Below are 27,092 nucleotides of genomic sequence, written 5' to 3' on the forward strand. Positions count from 1 at the left end.
CTCTTTTAGCGGAAGCCAAGGCTAGCAAAAAGACTGTCTTGAGAGTGAGATCCCTGTCTACGATATCTTTCATTGGTTTGAAGGGGGGCCACTTAACATCTTCAGGACCCTAGCTAAGTCCCACTGAGGCACCCTAACTGCTTGTGGGGGGCAGGACTGCTCGAAGCTCCTGACAAGCATCGAGATGTGCCTAGAGGAACCCAGGTCGATGCCCTTCAGGAGGAAGACTTGACCCAAGGCGGCCCGCACTCCTTTTATAGCTGGGATTGACATTCTTATTTTGTCCCTAAGATATACCAGAAAGTCCGCTATGTCTGGGACCGAGGCTTTGAGGGGTTTAATGTGCCTCGAAGCGCACCACTTCGTGAAGGAGGCCCACTTAGCTTGGTAGACCGCTGCCGACGACCTTCTCAGGTATAGCGACATCCTCTTAGCAGTAGCTGATGAATACCCCTCCTTCTTCAGGAGTCGCTCGATAGTCTCCAGGCGTGAAGACGTAGAGACTGTGGGTTGTCGTGAAATCTGAGAAAATGCGGGTGTTGTAGAAGATCTGACCTGTCGGGGAGTGGCCACGGAGGTTGACTCGTCAGGTCTTTTAGGTCTGCAAACCACTCTCTCTCCGGCCACCAGGGTGCTACCAAAGTCATCCTGAAGTTCCGGGCAGTCCTTACTCTGTTGAGTACTTGCCTTATCAACGTGAAGGGGGGAAAAGGGTACACGTCTAGGTTGTCCCACCTGTGCTGAAAGGCATCCTCCAAGGCTGCCTTCGGATCTGGGACTGGAGAACAATACACGGGAAGTTGCGCGTTCAGTTTGGTTGCAAAGAGGTCCATCACCGGGGAACCCCAACGTTGGATGATGAGCTTGGCTACTTCTGGAAGGAGGGACCATTCTGTCCCTACTATTTGACCCATCCTGCTGAGACCGTCGGCCAGCACGTTCTTTTTCCCGGGAATGAACCTTGCTAATAACACAACCTGGTTCGTTTCTGCCCAATCTAGTATCTCTAGGGCGAGATCGCACAATTCCCTTGATTTCAAACCTCCTTGTTTCTTTATGTACGCTACTACTGTGGCGTTGTCGCACATCAACGCCACAGTGTTTCCCCTTAGTAGATCGACGAAGTGTAGGCAAGCTTTCTGGACTGCCTTCAACTCTAGGACATTGATGTGTAGGTTCTTTTCCCCGTCCATCCAGGTTCCTCTCGCTGTCTTATCGAGGAGATGGGCTCCCCATCCCTGGTTGGAGGCGTCTGTTAACAGAAGTAACTCGGGAGGGTCGTTCGCGAAGGGCATCCCCTTGAGCGAGTTCGATCGGCAATGCCACCATTCCAGGGAGGGCATTGTGTTTGGCAGGACTGGGATTAGTTCTTGTTGCGAGTCCAGTTGGCACCAGAGGTTCTTCAGGTTCCATTGGACGGCTCTGAGCCTGATTCTCCCCTGGAGAACCAGTTTTTCCAACGACACCAGATGCCCTATTAGTCTTTGCCAGTCCTTCGCTCTCCTGGGTTGCCCCGACAGGAACGGACGAAGGATCTCCAACAGATTTCTTATTCTGTCTTCCGAAGGAAATGCTTTTCCCAGAAGGGTATCTAGTGTCATCCCCAAATAGGTCATTCTGGTGGAGGGGGATAGGTTCGATTTTTCCGGGTTGATCACGATACCCAGATCCTTGCAAAACTGGAGAAGTTTCATCCCTTGCTCCTTCAAGACGTCCTTCGAGGAGGAAAGAAGCAACCAGTCGTCCAGGTACCGGACGAGGCAAATGCCTCGTTCGTGAGCCCACACTGAGACTGTCATGAAGACTCTCGTGAATACCTGGGGCGCTGTAGACAATTCGAAGCAAAGGGTCTTGAATTGCAGGATCTGGGTACCCCATTTCACCCGGAGAAACTTTCGACTCGAGGGGTGGACCGGAATTTGGAAGTAAGCGTCCTTGAGGTCTATGGTCATCATGTAATCTTTCTCCCTCAAGGACAGCAGGACTGACTTCGGAGTGTCCATTTTGAAGTCTGTCTTCCTTATGAATTTGTTGAGAGCTGACAGATCTATAACCGGCCTCCAACCCCGTCGCTTTTTCCACCAGGAACAGACTGTAGAAACCTGGACCTGGGTGCAGGATCTCCTCCATGGCGCCCTTCTCCAACATGGAGGACACCTCCTCTTGAAGGGCGGCCCTCTTCAACGGATCCTTGGGTACCAGCCACTCCGACCGGATGGCCGGAATTAGAGGGGGGGGGTTCTGCTAAGAACGGTAACCTGTAGCCCTCCTTCAGTACGGACACTGTCCAGGGCTCTGCTCCGTGAGCTTTCCATGCTTGCCAATATAGTCTGAGGCATCCCCCAACCTGAGGCTTGGGCAGGGATAGGGGGCCTCCCACTCTATCTCCTCCTGGAGGAGCGGCCTGAACGGCCTCTCCTGGAGGAAGAATCACCTGTTCTAAAGGAGGCTGAAGCTGCCGGGGCTCCTCTACGGGGGGGCTGAGGCGCTGAGGCCCAGGAGGAAGAAGGAGCTTCTCTCTTCGTCATGCTAGGAGAGGCCCGAGACGTCGCGGCACTATCTGAGACTGACCTCTTGTAGGGCGGTCTCCTTACCGGCGTAGGCCTGGGCGTGTTTAATTCTTTCCTTTTAGACACCTTCTCCATGATCGCTTCCAAGTCCTTTAAGGGGAACAAGGAGTCACCCCACAACGGAAGGCTCCTCATGGGCCTCGCCTCTCTGTCTGGGACCTTCCGGGACACCTTCGCCAGGATGGTCTCTCTCTCTTGCGAAGCACCCAATTCGCTGTCAGGGCGAGGGACTGGTAAGTCAGGAACTTAAGAGTCTTACCCCCAGAGGTGATAAGTTCCCTCAGGAGGCTTTGCTGTTCCGGGTCTGTAGGGTCAAAAGTAGCTTGCACCCCTACTAATGTGGAAGCCCACCAGTCTAGCCAAGAGGAGACGTGTACTAGGTCCCTAGACATTTCCTCCATCATCGCAGCCTCCGATGGAGAAAAACAGACTGGGGCTGAAGAGGCTCTGTCCTCCGAGACGCCCTGCCCCAGAATGTCGAGAGAAGGTTCTACTTTGCAGGCTCCCGGCCGTCGTCCTTCTGGTACATAGACCTTGCTCTGTGTTTTGAGCCCCTGGAGCAACTTAGAGGAGCTCTGAGTCTTGGGGGCTTCGGCATTACCTGCCACCACTCTATCCACGTGCTCCTGTCCCAGGACGAGATTCCGGGCTACAGGAAGAGCCAGGGAGGTTTTTGGCTGGGCAGGAGCCTGCATCAACCGGATAAGGCTGGACCTCCAATAGTCCTCGTCGGTAGCCGCCGGTTCCTCGATCTTGTGATGTCTCCTGATTAGGCCAATTACTCTTCTATAGGCCGAGTCATCCGTCGGGGAACCCTCTCTACCGTCGGCCGAAGCCTCGGCTTGAGCCCGGGGAGCCAGGTCACCGGGCTCTCCCACCGGGCGCCTTGGTCCTGGCACCACAGGCACTCCCCTGCAGAGGTACTGGTCCCCCCCCGGCGGAGGTCTCTGCACCAGGGGCGGGGGTTAGGACAGGCATCGCCGAACCGACGAGGACTAGTGTACGATCCAGTTCCCTGGAGGATGAGGACGCGGATCCCGTGGGCTGACCCAACAGCGGGAACCGTTCCTTAAAGTCCGAGGGCCACACCAGCTGGGCTGGTTCGGCCAGGCTGCCCGTAAGGAAGCGCGGTACCCCCCGCTGGGCGGGGTGAACCGGAGGCTTCGCGGTCTTACGCCTGCCTGCAGAGGCCTTCTCGAGTTTCTCCCTGCGAGGGTCATAACCATGCTTGGAGGATGGTCTCCTTGGCTAGAACTCCCTGGACCGCCGGTCCGGGGAACACTGTATCTCTGACTCACGGGGTACGAAAACCCAATCGCCATCGGGTGACCTACTCCTCCTGTGTTTCCTCCGTGGAGAATGGGAGCGCCTCCTGCTGTACCTGGAACGTGATCTTGAGCGGGAACGCCTGCTCCTGGACCGCTCCCTCCGACGCCGATGTTTCCTTCTGGCTTCTTCTCCCGACGAGAAAGACTCCTCCGAAGAGCCCGACGTAACTGTACCTACCGTACGGCGGGCGGGAGCGGGGCCCGCGGGGGACTTCGCGACTCGTTGTGTACCCGAGGTAGAGGGTTGCAGGAAGGCTTCAGGAACTTCCATGAGAGGGGTTGGAAACGAGGGTTGGCGCCCAACACTAGGGAACCAGGAATCCAGGCCCTCTTCCATCCGCATAGGGGACCTACCTGGTGTCTTAGGAAGCTTCCATCCGAAGGCATCACTCTCCCTGCGGAACCTAACTTACCCTGGTTGTCGCCGCCTGCCGAAGAACCTGAAACACAGGCCCACGAAGGGGGCGAAGACACAGAAACAACATTGCTACACCACAAGGGGTCATCGGAGGAAACGTGCCCCCCAAGCACAAGGGCCGAGTCTCCAGAGCTCCTTGACACAGCACTACCAGGCTCCTCACTAGCCCGAGAAGGCCCCGCAACCCCCACTTCACATTCACCAGACTCCTGGGGAAGAACGCTCGGTTCTTTCCCCACGATGGACTTACCTCGTCCCCTATTCTGGGTAGTGGAAGGAGAGACAGAAGCCCCGTCGGACCGTTCACTGGGCGACAGTAGCGGCGAAGAAACACTAGCTTTCCTGGGTGAACGCTTCGACGATTTCTTTTTCTTCGTGCCGTAACGCACCCACTGAATATCACTCCAACCAACACACTCGAGGCACGTATCCGAAGACAAACAAACTTTGCCCCTACAGGAAGAGCAAAGGGAGTGAGGGTCCACTTCAGGTTTGGAGAGGAACGCTCCACACGATTTTCCAGCTCTAGGCCCAGGACAACGGCGGATCTGCTCCATAACGCACAAACACAAGACACAGGAACGCAGGGAATCAAAGGAATACACTTGGGAAGCACAAGGAAGGGTAGTGAACACACAGGAACACAAGGGATAAGCACAAGTTACCACGCGGTAAACACGTGGGACACACGCGGCGCACACAAAGGGTCGAGAGAGACGAGAGCGACGTGGTGACATGTCGCGACCAGAGAACTTACTGACGCTCACGACCCAGGCGGACCTCGACCTAGCGCAAAAGCTACCCTCGGGGCACGTTCTCTTACGCCCGAGATACCCCTCCATAGAAAACGGGTTTTAGGGTATACAGTGAGCCCTCGCTACTTCGCGGTTCGACCATCACGGATTCACCACTTCGCGGATTTTTTTCATAACCCATGTATATACATATATCGCGGATTTTCAGGAAATTTCGAAAATACCACGATGTGACCGATGGTGCGAGATTGGAGAAAGTAAGGAAAATTGAATCATGATTGATTTTCAATATAAATGAAACTTTGAGGAGCAACAAAGATATCATTTGTTAGAGAGAGAGAGAGAGAGAGAGAGAGAGAGAGAGAGAGAGAGAGGGAGAGGGAGAGGGAGAGGGAGAGGGAGAGGGAGAGGGAGAGGGAGATGCTTATGTAATATCAACTGTAAACTGTAGACGGTTTGAATAAGTTAAGAAATTGTATAAACGATACTTTGTTAGTGTATTCGTACACTCGAGCGGCAGCTAGATGTCAGCTGATCTAATCACAGCCAAAAGTAAAACAAAAAGAAGTCAACAATACTCGATTTTTAAAACACACCCAAAATTTAAAAACAAAAGTACACGCTTTCTTAATGTGCAATCAACTATTTAAAGAGTAGCAATTTTCTAGAATAAGATGATGTTTCCCAAAAAATAGTGGTTTGCTGATGAAATCGGATGCCGTATTTTTAGCTATGATTGAAATGGATGTAGACTCGGCATAATTTTTTCGTTTCGTATCTAATTGACACTAAGAAAACTAATTTTAGTTTCTTCATCTAAATGTAAGTATTGTATAACACGAGAGAGAGAGAGAGAGAAGAGAGAGAGAGAGAGAGAGAGAGAGAGAGAGAGAGGAGAGAGAGAGAGAATGAATCAGCTGTTGTAATCAAATGGCGTGTTTTTGTTTTGTGAGAATTTCATCGCCACGACTATAACAACAACATACTGTACTGAACTTTACAGTATTATACAGACTACTCTAATATGATAAGGTAAAATATTTGTAATCTATTTTATATGAAATGGGGCTTTTTTTTTGTTTAGAATTTACATTTACGTATGTAAAACATCTCTCTCTCTCTCTCTCTCTCTCTCTCTCTCTCAAATTGTTTTCCTGCTTTGCTACGTATGTATGATTTTATATAGATACGGTAAATAATATTTGTAATAACATATTTTATAAAAGCTTTTACTGTAATATCATTATTTATCACTATCATCATGCGCATTAAATGCCTTGTTTGTTTACTGAGGTACTTTATGACGCCGTCGTTTCAGGCGGCGTCATAAAGAAAAACATTTCATTTGGAAGTCCTAAGAAAAATTAAGTAAAACATTGGTAATAACAAAATCAACATACTGTACTGAATAATCAATATAATCGATGCAAAAACTAACCTATACACAGATGTGTAAATGCGTTTGTTTCTTCATTATGATCAGAGATAAACGTAAACAAAACATTGGTTTCCATTTTTTATCGTGCTTTTTGGCGTGTTTAGGAAACGCATAATATAAAGTCGCCTTTAATATTTGTGCCTGTTTTAGTTTAGGGTACTGTAGTACTATACATGCATTAAGTGTTCTGTACATTAAAGGGTAGTTTGTTAACAGTACTACGTACAAGGGAAGGTTTTAAAAGTCTGAATATACATATTAAATAAATAGGTAAATATGGTGTCACTACTTCGCGGATTTTCACCTATCGCGGTCGGGTCTGGAACCTATCTACCGCGATAAACGAGGGTTCACTGTACTACACAAAACTCTGGTCGGTAGAGAGGAGATTACAGGTAACTCCTAAGAAAGTAGTTCGAGGTAAGTATTCGTGTTGGAACAAACATATGTTTCTATTAGTATTCAGTACAGTACAAAGTAGTTTTAACTACTTGTATTTATTACAAAATCTATATCAACAAGCATTTAGACAAATTCACAACAGACCCATTCCTTTACCAAAGATTATATTGCTTGAAGGCAATCTGAATTTGGAACCATGGACTTGCTCACTAGCTAGAGTGAATGCTTCTGTACAATCTATGGATGGCACCACTGCTGTGAATCTCTGCATAGGGTTCAATATCAGCTGAATAATTATTTAATGTACCTAAAAATTTAGTGTCCAAGATGCTGTTTAATAAGCACGGCATCAGATAGTTACAGTAGATTACATGTATATAGATATTAAGACAGCATCGCCTGAATTGACACGTGTGCTATAGTGTGGGAGAGCCAAGCCAAGTGTAACGGGGCCGTTCATTACTTTGCACGTAGGTATCTGGATAGTGTACAGATTGCACAAGAATAAAATGAAACTGTACGAATGATCAGGACAGGTGTACGCCATATACTTTTATTCCCAAGCCTAGACATATTCCATACCTTATTGTGCAAGATTTTGATAAAGGTGGTAAAAGGATAAACCCTCAGCTTTGATTGACTAAGTACAGATAATCATAATACTGTGATATCTGGAATACCATTCACCAATACAGGCATGGCAAATAAAGATTCAAAACAGTCTGAATTCCTGAATGATTGACTGGAGCAAGTGTTGTTTTTGCCGGAAGAAGACTGAAGAGCTCAAGTCACCATGTGTACAACAACCATAAGAAAATGATTGCTACACTATGATTATTGCTAATACTCCCCCTCTTTCACACATTTTATGAGATACTTATTGTTCTGGATCCTGCCAGACTTTATGATGTTGGAGACAAAATTTCTGAGAACAAACAAGGCACAGTATCACTAAAGTTGTCCCCTTAAGTTCAACAACATAAATGAAAGAGCTAGAAAAATAAAGAGCAGTGGGTGGTTTCCTGACCAAGCTGCGTAGAACCCTCATGCAAGGCAAAATAGATTTTGTATGTGACAAAGAAGTCCCACCTTCTGAACTCAGGACATGTTTTGACAATGAAACTCATTAAAAAGACTTCATGTATGTTCTCAAATTTTAAACGATTGAAAATTTCTTGCAAACCTCAATGGTAAAGAAGCTATTACAACAGAAATAGCAATCTGCAAGCTTGACAGGCTTATACAATTGAGGAAGGCATTACCTATGTACCTCAGAGTTGCCAAGAGATTGGAAACAGGAACATACACCCTAAAAGAATGCTCACCCACAAGCATTCTCAGAGCTGAGATCACCAGATTTGGTGAGGTTCTTGCAGCCTTCCTACTTGCAGACATGTATCCCCTGTATGTCCAGCAGCTGGGTGTTGAATGCAACTCCTGTCAAAAACAAAGTTGGGAACTCCATCGGGGAAGCAATTTCATCTGGCTTCCCAGAAAGGTGTGGGCTTTATCTTGTCAGAAGAAACTGACTACTGTACTATAGCAAGGCTATTATCCTTGGCAAATCAGCTAACATCTTGCGAATACCTACGTTGACCTACAACTCCCAATTTGATGGAGCCTTCTATCAGCAATACAGTATTAAAATGCTACAAAAATGAAATAAAATTAAATACTTTCACCAACATGTTAATGAATTTCATAGTTATATGCCAAACCACGTAAGTATTCCAGTGGTTCCCGTGAATCAAACTGTTGTATTATAGTTAAAATGCGTTCATCAGTCTTAATGCATTTTAAGCGTTTTTGAGCAGAGGATTCCCAGCCATTAGTTCTTCATAATAAGAATCGCGTCCTTTCTGAATTCTCTTTATGCCATCGATGAATTTCCATATAACAGGGTGGTTCATTCCAAGTTCTGCATAGATTTTCCTGTGCGTAGCTTCAGCATGATTGTTTGTCCTGTCCTCGCCTAATTTGGTTCGACTATACATTCCACATTTGCGTAGGGAAAAGTGGTGAATGTCGGCCATTTCCCCTCCTCAGAGGTCTTCCTACATAATTATATTCGACCCAGTTCATCAACGGCTGGAGTTCACCAGGTAAATATTGCGCCAAAGCATCGATGTAAACATCCATGTGAGAAATAGGTACAAAAGATAAAGCAACGATCATTTTGGCTTTTACTGAGAAGTCGGGGTCATTATCATACAAATGTTGGAGCCCAAGTTGCTTCAGGTGCTTATGAATATTATGTGCAAAATGGAAGAAGCAGCCTTTCAACTCCACATCCGGAAAACATTCTGTCATTGCAGAAAAAGCTGCTTGTTGATAATCACAATAAATGCCCTGTGGTTGCATCTCTACAGACATCTCAGTTATCATTCGAAACATTTTCACGTATGTTGTTCGACGCTTATTAGGTAATAGGGCGTATAGTATAGGGAGAACTAAACGAGACTTGAATATCGTAATAACTGGTTTAATATTACAATTCTCATATCAGACGAGCCTTTGGTGTAATGAGGTGATCACTAAAAGAGACACAAATTTGCAGATGGTTTTTAAGTTTGTTTCTTGGCGCCAAAACAGCTCATCGCCAAAACAATGAGTGCCAAACTGTCTATCGCCAAAATGGCGGCGCCAAATCGTCCTGTTCCGATTCCAAGCACTTCTTCAATGTGTGACCATATCCACTATTTGGCAAATCAAATGGATAACAAATGCTCAGCAGCAATTTACAAACACTTAAATAACAAGACCCCACTCCCTGTTTACATAGCCTTGCAAAAACCAGAAAGAAAACATTGGTGGAAATGCTTAACAAGCATGACATCATAATTTCATATGACAGGGTTCTAGTGATGTCTGCACAGTTGGTTGAACCAACTTGCAACCCCAGAACCAGAATCCCATACAACCATCATTGATAGCACAGCACTGGTGAACCATCTGCTCCAACAGAGTTCAAAGATTTTCGCAGAATACACAATGCTCCATGTCCTTTCTATAATACAAGTGTAATCTACCAAATACAAAAGAATAGTCATTGTGTATATCTACTAGTCAAAGCTGAAACTAGACCAAAGCAAGGACATGGGGCAAAACACAGAATGACAAGGGAGGGCAAAATGCCCTCAAATTAGTAAAACCTGTAAGAAAAAATAACGAATTGTTTAAATTGCTGGCTGAGAAGATTGCAGTGTGGCCACACTAAATGTGGTCATTGTGATAAAGAAGATGTCAACAATTGCACAATCAATCTGGCTGGGATGGCACAATGCAGTCTTGAAGAAGTTGACATACATATCTTTGAGCAGGATAGGTATGCAACAGTAGTAGAAAGCAAGGTCATCATGGTCAACGCTAGCATTATAATTGTCATCATTGCAGTAATTGTTTTACAATCACTTCAAGAGCTAGGTGAGCAGAAGTTGTGGGTTACCTTTGGCCAAGAATGAGCGAGCCTGAGATAGGTTCCTGTACACTGACTTGTGTTGCACTGTTGCACAAAAGACCAAAGGGACATTTTTTTTCCAAGCCTTAACAGGCCGAGATGTCGTTTCAGCATTCCGTGGAAAACCTGGGATGTTTGTGATTAGGCTTTCAGTGTCTTCAACAAACTACCAGTACTCACCAGTGGGGGAAAACAAAGATCTGGAGACCTTGGAGAAGTTTGTGGCCATGATGCATGACAGATCTAGCATAACTGAAGGTGTTTATGAAGTGTATTTAGACATATTTGCTTGGAAGCACAGCCATACAAAGCCATTCCTCCAACCCAAGCCGTGCTGAAGCAGTATGTGAAGCATACTACCTACCAGATGGGCTACATCTGGATTCTGTTAACGGCAAGTTAACCAGAAATGCTTATTCTGCGGGCTAGACAAAGAAAAGATCTACAGTAGATCCTTAAGAAAGTTTTCACCCACTGCTTTGGACTGAAGAACATGGCATAGCACAGCAGATGCTAGGTTATAGTGTTGTAGTATACGCATCCAGGCAGCAAGACTATGTGACAAAAAGTTTATGCCAACTATCTACATGTCCATCCAGTAATGATATGGGCCCTTTTAACCCTAATTATGATTCCAGGGCTGATAAGGTACTAGTAAGCCAGCGAGTAAAGACTAGTTACAAACTTGGATTCTACATATTGCAAATGGAGGAGTGGAAGCAGATGTACGTCATTATTATTAATACTATTACTAGCTAATCTACAACCCTAGTTGGAAAAGAAAGATGCAATAAGCCCAAGGGAACCAACAGGGAAAATTAGCTTGGTGAGGAAAGGAAATAAACAAACTATATAAGAAGTAATGAAAAATTATAATAAAATATTTCAAAAAATTAACATTAAAGACTTAAGTAACTTGTTTAACATGACAAAAATTGCTGCAAGTTTGAACTTTTGAAGTTCTACTGATTCAACTACCTGATTAGAAAGATCATGCCACAAATTTTTCACAGCTGGAATAAAACTTCTAAAATACTGTGTAGTACTGGGCCTCATGATGGAGAAGGCCTGACTATTAGAATTAACTGCATGCCTAGTACAGGATAACAAACAGGATGGAACTGTCAGGGAAGATATAAATGTAAAGGATGGTCAGAATTATGAATAATCTCATGCATCATGCATAATGGACCAATTGAACAGCTGTGCCAAAGATTAATATCTAGATCAGGAATAAGACATTTAATAGACTAAGTTTCCGTCCAACAAATTAAGTTGAGAATCAGCAACTGAAGACCAGACAGGAGAACAATACTCTAAAGAAGGTAGAACGAAAGAATTAAAACACTTCAGAATAGGTTGATCACCGAAAATCTTGAAAGACTTTCTCAATGAGCCAATTAATTTTGCAATTGAAGGGGAGACAGCTCTAATGTGTTTCTCAAATGTAAATTTTCCATCGAGAATTACACACAAAATCTTAAAAGTTATACAAAGTTAAAAAAAACAATATCAATGCTGAGATCAGGATGTTGAGAAGCCACTGTCCTTGACCTACTTAGAATCATACTTTGAGTGTTGTTAAGATTCAACTTCATATCCCATAATTTGCACCATCTCCTAATTTTAGCTAGATCTCTACGAAGGGATTCAGCAACCCCAGATCTACATTCAGGAGATGAAATTGATGCAAAAAGTAGCATCATCTGCATATGCAACAAGCTTGTTTTCTAGGCCAAACCACATGTCATGTGTATATAGTATGAAAAGTAATGAGCCAAGAACACTACCCTGAGGAACACCAGATATCACACTCCTATACTCACTATGGTGCCCATCCACAACTCTTTGCAACCTATTACTTAAAAGTTCAATAATGATGCTAAGAAAAGACCCACCCACTCCCAACTGTTTGAGTTTAAAAACAAGGGCCTCATGATTAACACTGTCAAAGGCAGCATTAAAATCAAGGCCAATTATATGAACTTCCTGACCACAATCAAGGGATTTCTGTACAGCATTGGAAATTGTAAGAAGGGGTTCACATGCTCCAAGGCCTTTACGAAAATCAAATTGCAATACCAGTATATGGAACAGACGATTACCTTCAGCCAACCTATTAAGACGTTTTACCAAAAGATGTTCAAAAACTTTAGATGACATGGGAGTTCAAGAGTGAATGAACGATGTAAAGTGTTGGGGGCAATGAAGGCAGTGGTAAAGAATAGAGGGTTAGGGATGAATGGAAAGAGATCTGTATGAGAGAGTGATTGCACAAACTGATGTATAGATCGGAGTTCTGGGGAATGAAAGTGATGGAGACAGAAATTTAATGTGTTCGAGATGAAGTGTGTGATGGGTGTGAGAAGGTAATTAGCAGCTAGAGTGGATATAAATGTGTTGAGGTGGTTTGGCCACGTAGAGGAGATGGAAAATGGTCATCTGCTGAGGTAAGTGATGAATGCAGAGTTGATGGGAGAAGTGCAAGAGGAAAGCCAAGGTTTGGGTGGATGGATAAAGTGAAAAAAGCCCCAAGTGATAAGAGGATGGAAGCGAGAGAGGCTACAGAGGTTGCTAGGAATAAAAATAAATGGTAAAAGATTGTGATCCAGTTCTAATAGGCCCTGCTGCTACATTGGGTCACTTTGGTAACTGCTGAGGTAGCAGCAATAGTGGAGTAGTCAGCTTATGAAGCTTCATTTCTGGTGGAAAATGGGGGGGAGAGTGGGCTGTGGCACCCTGGCAGTACCAACCAAACTCGGCCGAGTCCCTCATCAGGTAAAGAGGAAATAAAATTCACTTTTGTTTCTTTAGGATGTTAGCTACCTCCAAAATTGTGGGAAATGCCATATTAGATAATATAGATAAAATAATCTGGTAAAAAGCATACCCAACCTACATCATGTCTGGTACATGGTTTTTTGCTATCATACATTTGTCATGTGACATTTATTTCGATACTCATCTATCATTTCTTTTTCCAAATTTATGAAGCTCATAAAAAAATTCAAAACTTTGTTAAGTATTTGAGATAAAATTAATAATAATATGTTTCAAGTTCAACCAAGAACTTACCATTGATCTTGCAAACAGGAGATGTATAGTTTAATGCTTTAATTGATGCCTCATACTCTTTTGGCAAAGACCCAGAAGGGAGTAATTTCAAGAAAGTTGTATCAGCAGTTGCATTGGAGAGTATGGTCTTTGCATAGATATAATTTCCTTCTTCTGTTTCAACACCAACTGCTTCATCTTTAGTCCCCAGCAATATAGATTTAACTGGCTGAAATAAAACATGAAAAAATTAATCCCAAAAATATTAATGTAGTATTATTGGTATTGAAACCAGTATTCAACATACCTACTTGCTAGTAAAATATAAACTTGGCATATATTTTATATGCATACAGTAGGGTCCCGAATTAAGCGTGTTCGAATTACTGTACACGATTCCCCTTTTCCGCGATCGCTATTTTTCAAAAATAAATTTTCTGTATCTGTGAGGCTGTTCAAAGTTCGCGAGTCAAGCACTACAAAATGTATCAAATCTATTGTCTTTTTAAGTATATTGGTAGCCCTAAATACGGTGATTTATAATAATGTTACAAAACAATATTAACATTACATTTCATTAACATAATTTCATAATGAATAGCCTATTTAAGGATAAAATTCCACATCAACAATGAAATCAACTGTTAACTGTGCGAGTCCAGCTGACAAAATGTAAACAGAAATGTGGTTACGTTCTCGGCAATCTTTATCTTTCTCCAACCTTACGATAATTGTAATGGTAGTGTTAATGATGGTATATTAAAGCATTATTTTTGTTTAGTACAGTATATTTAAAAGCCTTATTTTTCCCTCTGGGCGTTCAAGGTTTTCACGAGTAGACTGGGTTCGTTTATCGGCAGTGAATAGCCTAAACTTCGGTAACGAGTCGTCAATATTTTGTCATATTTTAAACAGTATAAATTTGATTTGCAAACATTGGTTTTGTAGAGTAGACGGTAAAATAAAATCTAGAGAGAGAGAGAGAGAGAGAGAGAGAGAGAGAGAGAGAGAGAGAGAGAGAGAGAGAGATTTGATGGCAGAAATCCCCCCCCCCTCTCTCTCTCTCTCTCTCTCTCTCTCTCTCTCTCTCTCTCTCTCCGTAAGAAATAAAACCATAGTTCACATATGGCAACTTGAGTTTAAGAATGAAATTAACATGAATATTGTTAGTTGTGGCGATCAATTCCTCGCTTCAGGGGGTACACGAAACAAAAACACGGCATTCAAGTACAACAGCTGATTCTCTCTCTCTCTCTCTCTCTCTCTCTCTCTCTCTCTCTCTCTCTCTCTCTCTCTCTCTCTCTCTCTCTCTCTCTCGTTATACAATACTTACAAATAGATGAAGAAACCAAAATCGGTTTTCTTGAAGTGTCAATTAAATACAAAACGAAAAAATTATACCGTGTATACATCCATTTCAATCATAGCTTAAAATACGGTAACCGATTTCGTCCGCAAACCACTATTTTCTAGGAAACACCATTGTATTCCAGAAAATTTTTACTCTTTAAATGTCAATTGCGCTATAATAAAACATGTACTTATGTTGTTAAATTTCGGGTGTGTTTTAAAAATCGAGTATTGCTAACTTATTTTTGTTTTACTTTTGGCTGTGATCACATCAGTTGATGTCTAGCTTCCGCGCGAATACAATAACAAAGAATTGTTTACACCATTTCTTAACTTATTCAAACCATCTATACAGTTAATATTACATAAACACCAATGTGTTATAACCTATCATATTTATTGTTTAGTACTTTAAAACCATCTCTCTCTCTCTCTCTCTCTCTCTCTCTCATCGAACGTTATAGCGGTAACCTAATTGTTCGGTGACTTTAAAAATAGGCCTAGTACTTTCTTCTTTTACCTTTTTTGCATATGAATCCATAATTGAGGTGGGTACAAGTTGACTTATAACTGAAGTTAGGAAAAGTATTTTGGATATGGAAAGGACAATTATCTTTCGTAACAGTTTAGAATTATCGTAAGTTATCACTCTGTCATTAGCGGCAGTTTGCTATTGTGGATTAAACGCATAAGGAAAAAAAAATTTTCCAGCTTTGCTACGAATTTAGGAATTTATATGGATACGGTAAGTAAAATATTTGTAATAACATAATGTTTACTAAATGTTTATAATATCATTAGTTATGACTTACATCATGTGTGTTTAATGCATTCGTTTGTTTATTATGATCGAAGATGGTGCGTAAACAAATGGAAGGTTTCCGTTTCAGGCGGCATCATAAAGAAAAACATTTCATAAATGGCATTCATTTCATTTATTTGAAAGTTCTAATAAAAAATAATTAGAACATTGGTAATAACAAATTCAACATATAATCAATACTGATAAGATTGCTGTCGATGCAAAAACTAACAGATGAGTAAGTGCGTCTGTTTCTTCGTTATGATCAGAGATAAACGGAAACAATACATTGGTTGTTTTTTATTGTGCTTTTTGGCGTGTTTAGGAAACGCATGATATAAAATCGCCTTTATTTTGTTAATTCTGGATTTTCAATCATTCAACAAAAGCTAGTCTATAGAGTGATGGTTTTGCTATTCACCAGTTGTCTTATACAATAGAAATGACAAACATTAAAATTTGTCTGTATTTTGGGTCGTGTTATAACGGGAAATATATGGTGTTTACACCTATCCTGGTTGTAATTTTAACCATTTTTCAAGTTATTAGAACTTTAAAGTATATTAAATATTTGATTTATTTACAAGAACAATTTGATATTATAAAGAAATACAGTATAGTACAAAGAAAGTATTGGAAATGGGTAGTAAACACATTTGAATAGGCAAATTGCTGGTTGCCATGGCCGCAATGGAATTATTTCTGTTAGTTGTGTGTTTCGAAATAAGCGATTTTCCATTTATACGAGGTCATTAATCGACCAAATTCTCGCATAATTCGGGACCCTACTGTACTTTAAAATAAAATATATAGTTTTGAAGGTTAAGCAATTTTAACCAAAATGATCACTAAATTAATTTACATTTCAGTACTTCAGGGCTGCCAATGTCTATAAGATAATCAATATCAAACATCAAGTCATTTTGACTTTTGTATAACAGAAAAAAAATCTAGTCTTTACTGCAACAATTCACATTAAATACAGTGATAAAATATAGACATACTGTACAGTATATGACAACCATAATTTTTTCTCTTATTAAGGTTTAAAGGCTACTCATCAATGGCCATATATACAGATGATTAGCACCCAACCCCCTCTCTACTCAAACTAGGACCAGGGAAGGCCAGCCAATGGCTGCTGATGACTCAGCAGGTAGACGTATAGGCTCCCCCCCAACCCTCCCATCCTTAGCTCACAAGAATGGTGAGGTTGCAGATATTACAAGAAACTATCGAACTTGCGCAGGACTCACCCCTAGTCCAGCAGATTGCCAGGCTGGGACATTTCTAATAGGCCACCACAATATTTTACTAGACTATTGTAAATCACAGCACATGCATATTCTAAAGATTCTAGAATATTAGATTTAATAACCAGCAATAGTCATGCCATTTAGTGAAGGTAGTAGGTAGAACAATGACTTAATACAGTACATCCAACTTACAATATTAGTGATATTGTTTATACAGTAATGATAAAAAGTGGGAACAGAAAACTTTTTTTATGCAGAAAATAATTTATATACTTCCAGATTATTCTTTTACCATGCATATGCACCATTGTCAAGGAGCACAAGTTGCCTGTCATTTGGTGGAATACAGTATTCCAAAGGGAAATCATGATCACAGTGTGTGTTTTTAGAAGTCTTCAACTATCATATGAATAAAAGTAAACTAATTAATTAAATATTGAAACAATAATCAAAGATTAAACTAGTGAAAGATATTATTGAAGCAAATATTCTAAATTACAGTATGGTCAAAATTAGTTTTCAAACTCAAAACAATGTACAGCACTGTGTAAAGTAAATTTATGCAAGTCCATGATCCTGCTTTCAACTATCGAAAGGTTTTGTCACTCGTGTTTAAAAAATTGTTGATAGGTTAAATAAAGAACTAAATAACCTACAAGAATAACAAAGACTAAATTCAAATGAATTAGCATTAACAAGATAATATTAACTAACAAAAATCTTGAATACTGTATAGTTTTCAAATAAAAGATCAAGAAACTATTTTGTGTGGGGTTTAAACTGAAAGAATGTATTGAGTCAAACGACTAATTGCAGTTAATAAATAGTCCAATCCTTAATGCTTTTGTGGGATAACTTTCTGTCTTACGATGTACTGTGCATGTATAAAGCCCCAAGTAATTCTTGGATGAAAGCAGAAATATTAGTCTCTCCACATTGCTTAGTAGGCAAGTTCAATTATGCTCAAAACAGCTATTGGAATTTCATTACTTGCTAACTCCTGTCAATCTAGCAAAACACAAAAGCAAAAAATACTGATTGCCGAGTATAATCTAGTAGGAATCAATCTACCCTGTACTGTAGATACTTCACGAAATAACAGCAACACAAATCATGTGATTTTGAAATGAAAATGCCAATACTACTCTGTCATTTCTAATTTAAATCCAGGTAGAAGGAGCTTGTGGTGGTAAATAGAACCCCCTTCCAATGTTGGGATGAGAAAAATTGGGCCAAAGGAAATCCATCTGTGCCATTCTATAAACTGAACATAGGTTGTGAAGTTTCAAACCTAACAAAAACAACACTTAATAAGTCAAAAAATATACTTAGCCCGAATAAAATAAGTTTCAAAAGATGAAACTACAATTCACAATCTTTTATGGAACAAAAGGAGGGAGAGAGCGAGTTGCAAACTATGCTTCCAACTGATTGCATATCAATGTTTAACAATAAGGTAGGGGAGCCTATTCATAATTCCAAATCTTCCTCCAGATCTGCAGTTGAAAATACTTGGGCATAAATGCACTCTCTTTGCCGTACACTATTTTTTGATGACTAACTCAATATCAGGATTTTCTTTTTTCTTTATTAAATTGGAGCAACTACAGTTACAGACATTGGACAGGTAGGGAGAAAAACTAAGAAAATTATTGCAGATTTAAAAGTAGAAATCAACGCAATTGGAAGATAAGCTTCTGTAAAAAGAGGAAAGGTAGTTTGTGCTAAGCCCAGTAAAGCATAAGTTTTTTTTACCCGTAAAAGCTATCTATGTTTTGACTAAATACTGTATTTAAAGCTTTAAACAAGAATCATATGATACAGGAATAGTATGGCAACTTCTAATTCAATATATACAGTATAACAAAATCATTAAAAGATAAATTTGAGTTATGCAACTAGACTTACCATATCCCTTTTACTATTATGGAAACTATTAGTCACATTTCCCTGAAATTCCTAGCGGCGAAAACAAAAAACCAAACACTGTTAAGAATAACAAGTGTCGCTACCTAGAAATCCCAAACAGACAAATATAATACTCAACTTGGGAGCTGGGATCTCTAAAATGTCGGACATCTTCCAAAAAACACAAAACAACACAGAGCAAAACAAAACACGTCTGACCAACGCAAGTGCTGAGGAGGAATGTGGATAGAGGGTGGGGAGATGTAGGGGTAGAGAGGGGGGGATGTTGATGAAGGAGAGGTCTAATTGGTGAGGGATCTATGGTCGTGGTTCAATCACGCCCCAGTTTTTTATACAGACACTCAATGAGTGAGCGAGCTAGGTTTATTCCTGGCATTCCATGCATCTCTCTTTTTTCTCAGGTATATTCAGCAATATCTATGCCTTAGAAATGGTGCTAGAGGAGCATTTCACAGAGCGACACAGGTCGAGCCCAGAAATAGATTTTTCCTTCATCAAAATCCCTTTTTAAGGTAATTTAGCGAGCCTCAATTTTCCAATAATTTCTAGCACTAATAGTGACATTCACTTCAAGGCTGAATTTACTTACAAGAAGAGTAAAGTATTATTATTTTAGTGGTTCTTATATGAAAAGGAAAATTAACTTCACCTACTTGATTAACGAATATGTCCGCCCCAACTTCTGATGCAGCTCGGGCCATGGCTTCCGTAACACCTCCCATACCTCCTTCAGGGTAACCCCATGAACCTAGCCCTCCATATTGAGCCATTACATGGTGCAACAGCACATATCTGTAAAAAGCAATAATTTTAAAACTGGAATACCACATAAACTTCCATCAATAATTTATGCTCGTGAGTAATATAGCCGTAAAACTGTTTTTGGGAGATTAAGATAGCTTCAAAGGGTTAGGTATAATATTCTGAGGTTCTCTCTATAAATCCTAACCAGTTGAAAAATACTTATGGAGATCAATGAAAGACGTCATCAGACAACTCTCACTTAGAACACTACCCATCAAGAAATGGTACTTATGTTATGAAATTTAAATTGGAATAAGAAAAAAAAGTATAAAGCAGATACTTTCAAATGGGACTACAGTTACTATATTTGTTTTCTCTCATTAAATATAGGATTGAAACAGTCACAAAATGGTCTTAGAAGATTATGCATTTCCAGAGGCTGAGAACATTAATCAGTACTGATCTCTGAAATTCAAAACTATTTCAAAAATATGTTATCTAAGACCAAGAAATGGCATCAGTTCTCAGACGACTCACAAATTGGACACCACTTATCCAGAAACATGGGTCTTTGATAAATCTTTGTTGGATGATGTGAAAGTTAATATTGATATAAAATCATTATAACTCTAACCCTGCAGTTTGCTTTTGTGATGGGCCCGAAAGCAGTTTTATCACATATATAAAAATTTTCATAGTAATTTATATTTTTCCTAACTTTGCAAACTTGAGTCCTTTATCAGGAGTATGATTTTGTGTAGCTGGACCTCCAGCGTTAAAATTTATAACAAGGTGATGGTAGTTATTAGCGGTAGCAGGAAAACCCTAACCCCTCACCAGCACACCAAGTAGCCAAGACTTGATGGGTGGATGAGAGGGGAAATAAAACCCTAGTAACTCAGTTTTGTAAAGTTATGAAAATTAAAAATTATTTTATTAATTTGTGATATTTCCTCCACATATACAAAACAAAACCATTCATTAAAATACTTATCCTAAGGAGTGAGGAAGTCCATCTAGCCAAGCTGGACGATATGCGAGGAAGTCCATCTAGCCAAGCTGGACAATATAAAACTCTGGTATGTCCAACCATTTTGACCTAGGAAGGTGGAAAAGTGTTGGCTCCAGTCCACCTCCCAGCAATGGCAACTTCAAAAAATAATTTCACGTGATGGGCTAGGTTCCTGTCAGGCAACATGCATTCAGTGTCTGTCCAAAAAAATCTCTTTAGTGTGTGGTCAATATAAAGTAAAGTAATGGGGTTGTTCCCCTTGATTCCACCCTCCACTCGGTAAGGATGGTGTGGTATATACCGAGCTTTCTATATTTACCCGTACTGAGAAAGTGCCTAGTATGGAAGCTTACCTGCATCAACGTCAGATCCAGCGAGTAACAGCCCAACCACTGCACCCCAAGAGAGGAAAGAAAAGAGGAAAAAGGCTAGATACTTCTTGTCGCATGAAGGAACTAGGTTTGCTACACAACTTCCTAAGATGCTACCACAAGTCCCAGTAAAAAAGTTTTCAAAATCTTGTGGGTATACTCTCGCAGATAGTGGGCAATGAAGGATGTCCATCAGTTCCCGACTCTAGCCTTCAACAATTCACTCGGACAGATTCTTCTTAGAGGTTATGATAGAATCAATAACTCAGACTTCCTGAACAAAAGGTCGGATAGGCTCTTCTGGATCTCCATCCAAAGGGAGATTATCTTTTCCAGATAGTATCTCAAGGATAGAAGGAAATGGTACTTTTAGTGATCTTTTTCAGTCTCCCTGTACTGACAAAAAGGTTTTGTAGCTGTGGTCTGACTGGCACCCTTACAGGACAAAAAAGCAACTCTCCTGCATCACTGGTTGCCTCCTTAAGGGAGGAAATAAAAAAAAAAAACATGAAGCTGGGATTCTGAATGGTGGGGTTCTGCATCTTTCCCAGAAAATAGGGAATGAAAGAATAAAATATTTCACCTACATGCTTTACTGACGTGTAGTGCAAGGAGAAAAATGCTCTTGAAAATTGGATCTCTATCTGAAGCTCATCTCTATGATTTGTAGATCTACCTATCTGATGGGAAAACTTGAGTGACATCCAAAAATAAAGATCCAAGTTCCCTCAGAGGACATAACTGTTCAAAGAACCTCATGATCTTTGATCATTCTCATGAGGAAAGATCAAAGCCCTTCAACCTGAAAACTTGGCTCAAGGCTGAGCAATTGGCTTTTGCTGCTGAGACTGTAAGGAACTCATCCCAGAAAAAGTAGACAGAATCTGCTGTCAGTCACAGAGGCTTCAAGTGGAGAAGTACCCATTCTAAAACACCAACTGCAGGAGGACCCCACTTTGCTTGGTAAACACTGGCAGAGGACAGCAGACTCATTTAAAGGTTATTGCTCTTGAGATGATACTTGATAGTCTCTCCCATTAAGAAACAGAAGTCAACATGCTGTGGTATCTGTATGTGGGGATGGCAAAGAATGTTGGGCCACACTAGTAGTACCCTTTGGTACCTCACCTAAGAGCATCAAAAGGTCTAGGTACCATTTAACGTCGAGGCCATTTAAGACCTATGATTCAAGGTAGTCAACACCGTGTTGATTACCCTTTGAATCCAGCAGAAGAGCGAAAAAGCATAGACGTCAATGTTGCCCCTTGGATGTTGGAGGACATCTAGTTCTACAGTCAGGTTTGGACTGGTCAATAGAATATTGGGAACTTCTTGTACAGGTGAATGGTGAATGGTTCTTTTGACAGGGAACCCCACAATGTCAAAAACTCTTAGCAAGTCTAGGATGAAGGAACCACTAAATCTATAACCTCTCCCTGGTGACATTGTTTTTCAGCTATTATGTTCCTTCTGCCTGAAATGAATCGTGCCAATGTATCCATCATCCAAGAAATGTGCTTGCTTCGCGAATTGCAGAGATGCTGTCTCTTACAGTAACTCCGTGCTTGTTAACACATGTGGTGGTCTGGAGGTAGCATCCTTGGCTGGCGATTGCCAGACTGGGGTTCTAGTCCCGCTCAGACTCATTGTCCAGTTGTTCCAATTATGATAATTGGCTGTTCCGTTTCAACAATTACCCAATTCTTGACTCTTCCTCGAACGTCCTTACTTTTCCTAGTGTCATTCATACTGTGACGGGAATAGGAGGCCGAGATGGACTGGGAGGAATCCAGCGCACTCCTGTTACAGGAGCATTTGCTAACAGTGTGCGAGGCAAAAGAGTTGAAGTCTCTCAGAATGTGATTTATGACGGGCGAGAGAATTCTCTGTATGCTGCCACATAGGGTGTTGGTCTAGTCTACGATATTTAATGCAAGTCACTTCACCTGTGTCAAATGGAGGAGCGACTCGTGAGAAGGGGGAAAAAAACTTTTAGTCCCTTATATACATTCTTTGTATCTTGAAAGAATGGTCTGAAATAGTGTCATTCCATAGAATGCATGACCTGGTATGAAGCATTATGAACAGTAGGCCAGAACTAGTGTGGGTGATCATGAACATTAATGGAGATGCTATTAGCTTAGGCTAAGGCTTTGTCCTCACGAGTCCTAGCTGGATTTTTATAAAACACTGGGGGAACTGAAAAATCTAGCTTGTGAGATTCTGGTAGGAACATGTTGTGCTTAGACATTGTTATGTTGTGGAGGAATACTTTCACACACTAAAATATTGGCACGTGATGTGTCATTGTAGATGGGCACGATTACTTTGTGTATTTCTGGGTCGAACCTGTGGCGCCCGGTGAAAAGTCCTTCTTGTATATCTTTTCTGATAAAACCTTCCAATTATACCAGAGAAAGATAAAAGCATGGAATGCTGAGGTTACAACCCTCGCGCGAGCACCTTTTGGGTGTTGTGTATAAAGCAAAGGCGCGTGAAATCCACTATTCACAGGTTGTCTTCCATTTAGTTAATTCCTTCGTCAAAGGGATGGGCCGATACAGAGGCCCTAGACACACCCCCATCGCCGCACCACCCACGCCACGACGCGAGCGCCATCTGAACAACATCCTTCTTTTTGGAATACAAAGTGTTGAATTGTTTTGTTGTGCTCTCGGTCTTTTTTATCAATCGTGGATTTATTTTGTCATGTCCGAAGCTCCATCTTCACACATTCCAATGTTAAGTACCATAGTTTGTTTTGACAGTATTTTATTGTACCGGGCTTTTGTTTTATATCCAGTATAGTCTGTTTTATTATTCCCGTCTGGCCTTTCATGGCGGCCATTGTTTGTTCACTGTTTGGGAATTCATCTTTGTCTGCCCGTTTAGTACTCTGTCACTTAGGTTCTTGGTTAAGTCCCTGGCCTTATGCCTTTAGAACCGTTATTATTTTTATTTTTATTTTTTTGTGTATTTATACTCATGGTACTTTTTGCTAGTAAGTCCAGCCTACGAGGGCATCTCATTATCCTCCGGCGTCACCGGAGGTCGCCCACACACACTTCACACTTATAGTTGCCTTAGCTAATTAGCTAAGGCTCCTTTATTCAGGACATTTCATTACGCTCCAGCCTCACCGGAGCTCCGGCTTCACCGGAGGTCGCCCATACACTTCACACTTATATTTGCCTTGCCTTTAGCTAAGGCTGGTGTTTATATTTATTTTAAGGGCATGTCACTGCTTCCCCGACCCTTGGAGGTCGGCGGATTGCTTTAAGCTAATTATCCTTATGTCATTAACAGACATTGGGTGCATTACAAATATACAGACAATTAAATATTAAAGTGCCAACAATGGTATGGGGCGGTATCAACTTAAAGTTAATATTCAGTTGTTTGGTCAATGCAATATGGGTGCTTAGGGAATTCAGTGAGTGCCGGAACTCTAAAATAATAGGTTTTTTATCCCTTATCAGAGTTTCAAGCAACACCAGACTCATGTCTCCTTTCTTTTACAGAAGGCCCGTTGTACTGCTGAAGGATGCTCTGCCTCGTTCAGCGACCCCGTTGGGCATGACCTCTGCCGGTCTCATGCTCACTGCTCCATTCCCTTTATCCAGGAACCGGGACAGGCCCAATACCCAGTGTGGTTCCCGGATTTGTGCTCGCTCTGTTACGAGTTGTCGTCAGTTCTGCTGAATGATGGTGTAAGTGGGTTTTCCCTTTGTTCCTTATTTCTCGTTGGCAGACACTAATATAGACATGAATATGATATACACAGTATATTTTGGAGGGCAAACCCCCTCCTCCATCACTAATCACTGCAAATCTTACAGGCCGATGATGTCTCTCTTCGGTCAGCAAGGGCTACTCTTCGTCCGTGGGTGTCGGGCTTTGGCAGGAATGCCCCGTCTGGCGCACCCTATCTCCTCGATGGGGATATGGCCTCCCGTCTCTTCCCAGGCTCGACTACTGCTGCAGTCTCCCCTGACCTTGCTGCCCCTTTAATTGAAGAAGTCAGGGCTACCATTTCCGTGGAGGACGAACCCCTCGTACCGATGGACATGGCAGGTCTGGATATAGACGTAGAACCCAGGGACGAGCAGGTAAGTGGTGCCGAGTTGGTGGAAACCCTTTTCTCTCCTACTCCCTCTCCTACCTCTTCCTTTCTAGGTTTTGATAACTCTAAGGCTTCTCCTCGGGATCCCTCTGCCTCCGTACGACCCAAGGTGAAGCCACTTCGAACTTATAAGACTTCAGCTTTGCCAGTATCAACGTCACCGGTCCCCGGACCCTCGACAGCTCCTGATATTCATATTGCTCCTCGTAAAACCACTACTCCTAAGAAGTCTAAGTCTACCAAATCCAAGAAAAAACCAACGGGTGACTTTCAGGTACCCTGGGCTGATCTCCTCCCCATCCAACTGATCAAAGGATTGGTCAGGGATCAAGTTCAACATCACTCTGGTGCAATAACAGAGATTAAGGATATGATGGCTACTCTGATCCCCCTTCTGCCCCAGACGCATCGAAGCTGCCGCCCTTCGATAAAAACAATCCTTGGCGGTTTGCTTTGCATGCTCCATTCGTAGATGGTTCCCTAACTCTGGAGGGCATGGGCACCCGCCCTCTAGAGGACCTGGAGTTCTATCCCCCGGGCCTAGCATTCCCGTTCAATGGTTTTGTACGGTTAAAGGAACATGCATTGGTCCGTATGTACAAGGTACCGAAGGAAACGGTCATATTTCCAAAAGAGCAGGCCCAGGCTATCTGGGCCAGAACACTATCAGAGTGGGGGTGTATTAACTCCAAGCTCACCCCACACAAAGGTTCCTACACTATTTTTACGACAGCGGCCTCCATCTCTTTGCCGCTCATAGACAAAGTCACAGAGCTGACTATACATGCCATCAAAGAAGGCTCTTCCATGCCGGCTCTCAAGGAGACGGACCCCACCTCTTTGCTTATTCCGGGTTCCTCGGCAGCCTGGGATGCTGCGGCCTCTACCTTCACGGTGGGGAAACTAGACCCGGACTGTGCCTCTACTCTTTTCTCTGAGAAGCTTCCCAGATTAATAGAGTGTCTTCTCAAAACTGAGTTCGAGACCCGTACTAGACTTGCTAGGTCCCTCCAATCCATCACCTCCATGGAGTCCCTAGCATCTCTTTACCCAGAGGAAACGCTGTTCAGAGTCGCCACAAAGAACCAGCTGCTATCCTACCAAATAGATCTCCATGACTTCTGGTCAGCTCGGGTTAGTTGCAGGAAGTTCGTTCTGTCGGAGGCCACCATCAGGCATGAGCCGAACAGACTGATAGCTTCCTCCTGCTGGGGTAAGACCCTCTTCCCTCAGACCGAGGTGGATAAGGTTCTTCAGGACGCAGCGAGGGCAAACCAGAATTTGCAGGTAAGGTGGGGTCTCTCAGCCAAAAAGAGGTTCGAACCCCAGAGACACACGTTCTTCAAGAAGAAGCAGAGGTTTAGTCCTTACAAGGCGGCCCGGGGTACCTCGTCCCCACAGCCTTCCGCGGCCTCGACTTCTCGACAACAGGCGCCTCCTCAGCAGGTAGTCTACCTCGCTGCTCCCCCTGGTACACAGCCCAACCCCTCTTGGATGCCCTCACCTGCATACAACCCTGCCTACGAATCCTCCGGTTCCTTTCGTGGATACCAAAGAGGGAGTTCCAGAGGTAGAGGACAGTTCCGCCAACGCGGCGGGCCTAGAGCAAGGGGTTCCCGTGGAGGGAGGGGCCCTAAGTTCACTCCCTCCCAATGATGTGATGCCGGTAGGAGGGAGACTTTATCACTTCCGGGATCATTGGACCTTCAGTCCATGGGCTCACAGCATAATATCAAGGGGCTTGGGTTGGAAATGGTCACAGGGATCCCCTCCTCCACCGGTGACCTTCTTCCAGAGACCCACTCCCATCCTGGAAGAGTACACTGCGGAGTTACTCAAGAAGAGAGCAATCAAGCGGGTTCGATCCCTGAAATTCCAAGGCCGCCTGTTTACAGTCCCGAAGAAAGACTCGTCGGCGTTGAGGGTAGTTCTGGACTTGTCGAAGCTCAACTCTTACATCCTTTGCGCCAAGTTCCGTATGCTGACTATCTCTCAGGTACGGACCTTACTTTCCCGTGGGGCCGTCACCACCTCTATCGATCTTACCGACGCCTATTATCATGTCCCAGTAGCTCGAAACTTC

The 27,092-nt window shown here is 42.5% G+C and overlaps 1 protein-coding gene across 1 annotated transcript in view; it reads right to left on the minus strand.

The window, feature by feature from the left end:
• The window catches only part of LOC137633194 (pyridine nucleotide-disulfide oxidoreductase domain-containing protein 2-like), a 97,442-nt gene that overhangs the window by 30,028 nt on the left and 40,322 nt on the right, over window positions 1-27,092 (minus strand). Inside the window, exons 6-7 of the mRNA XM_068365352.1 lie at window positions 19,413-19,551; window positions 13,444-13,651 (exon numbers count right to left, since the gene is read on the minus strand). Coding sequence (XP_068221453.1) covers window positions 13,444-13,651; window positions 19,413-19,551 — 347 coding nt within the window. The remainder of the gene's footprint in view (window positions 1-13,443; window positions 13,652-19,412; window positions 19,552-27,092) is intronic.

The sequence above is a fragment of the Palaemon carinicauda genome, chromosome 42, assembly GCF_036898095.1.
Source record: "Palaemon carinicauda isolate YSFRI2023 chromosome 42, ASM3689809v2, whole genome shotgun sequence".
In the NCBI taxonomy this organism is placed as follows: domain Eukaryota; kingdom Metazoa; phylum Arthropoda; class Malacostraca; order Decapoda; family Palaemonidae; genus Palaemon; species Palaemon carinicauda.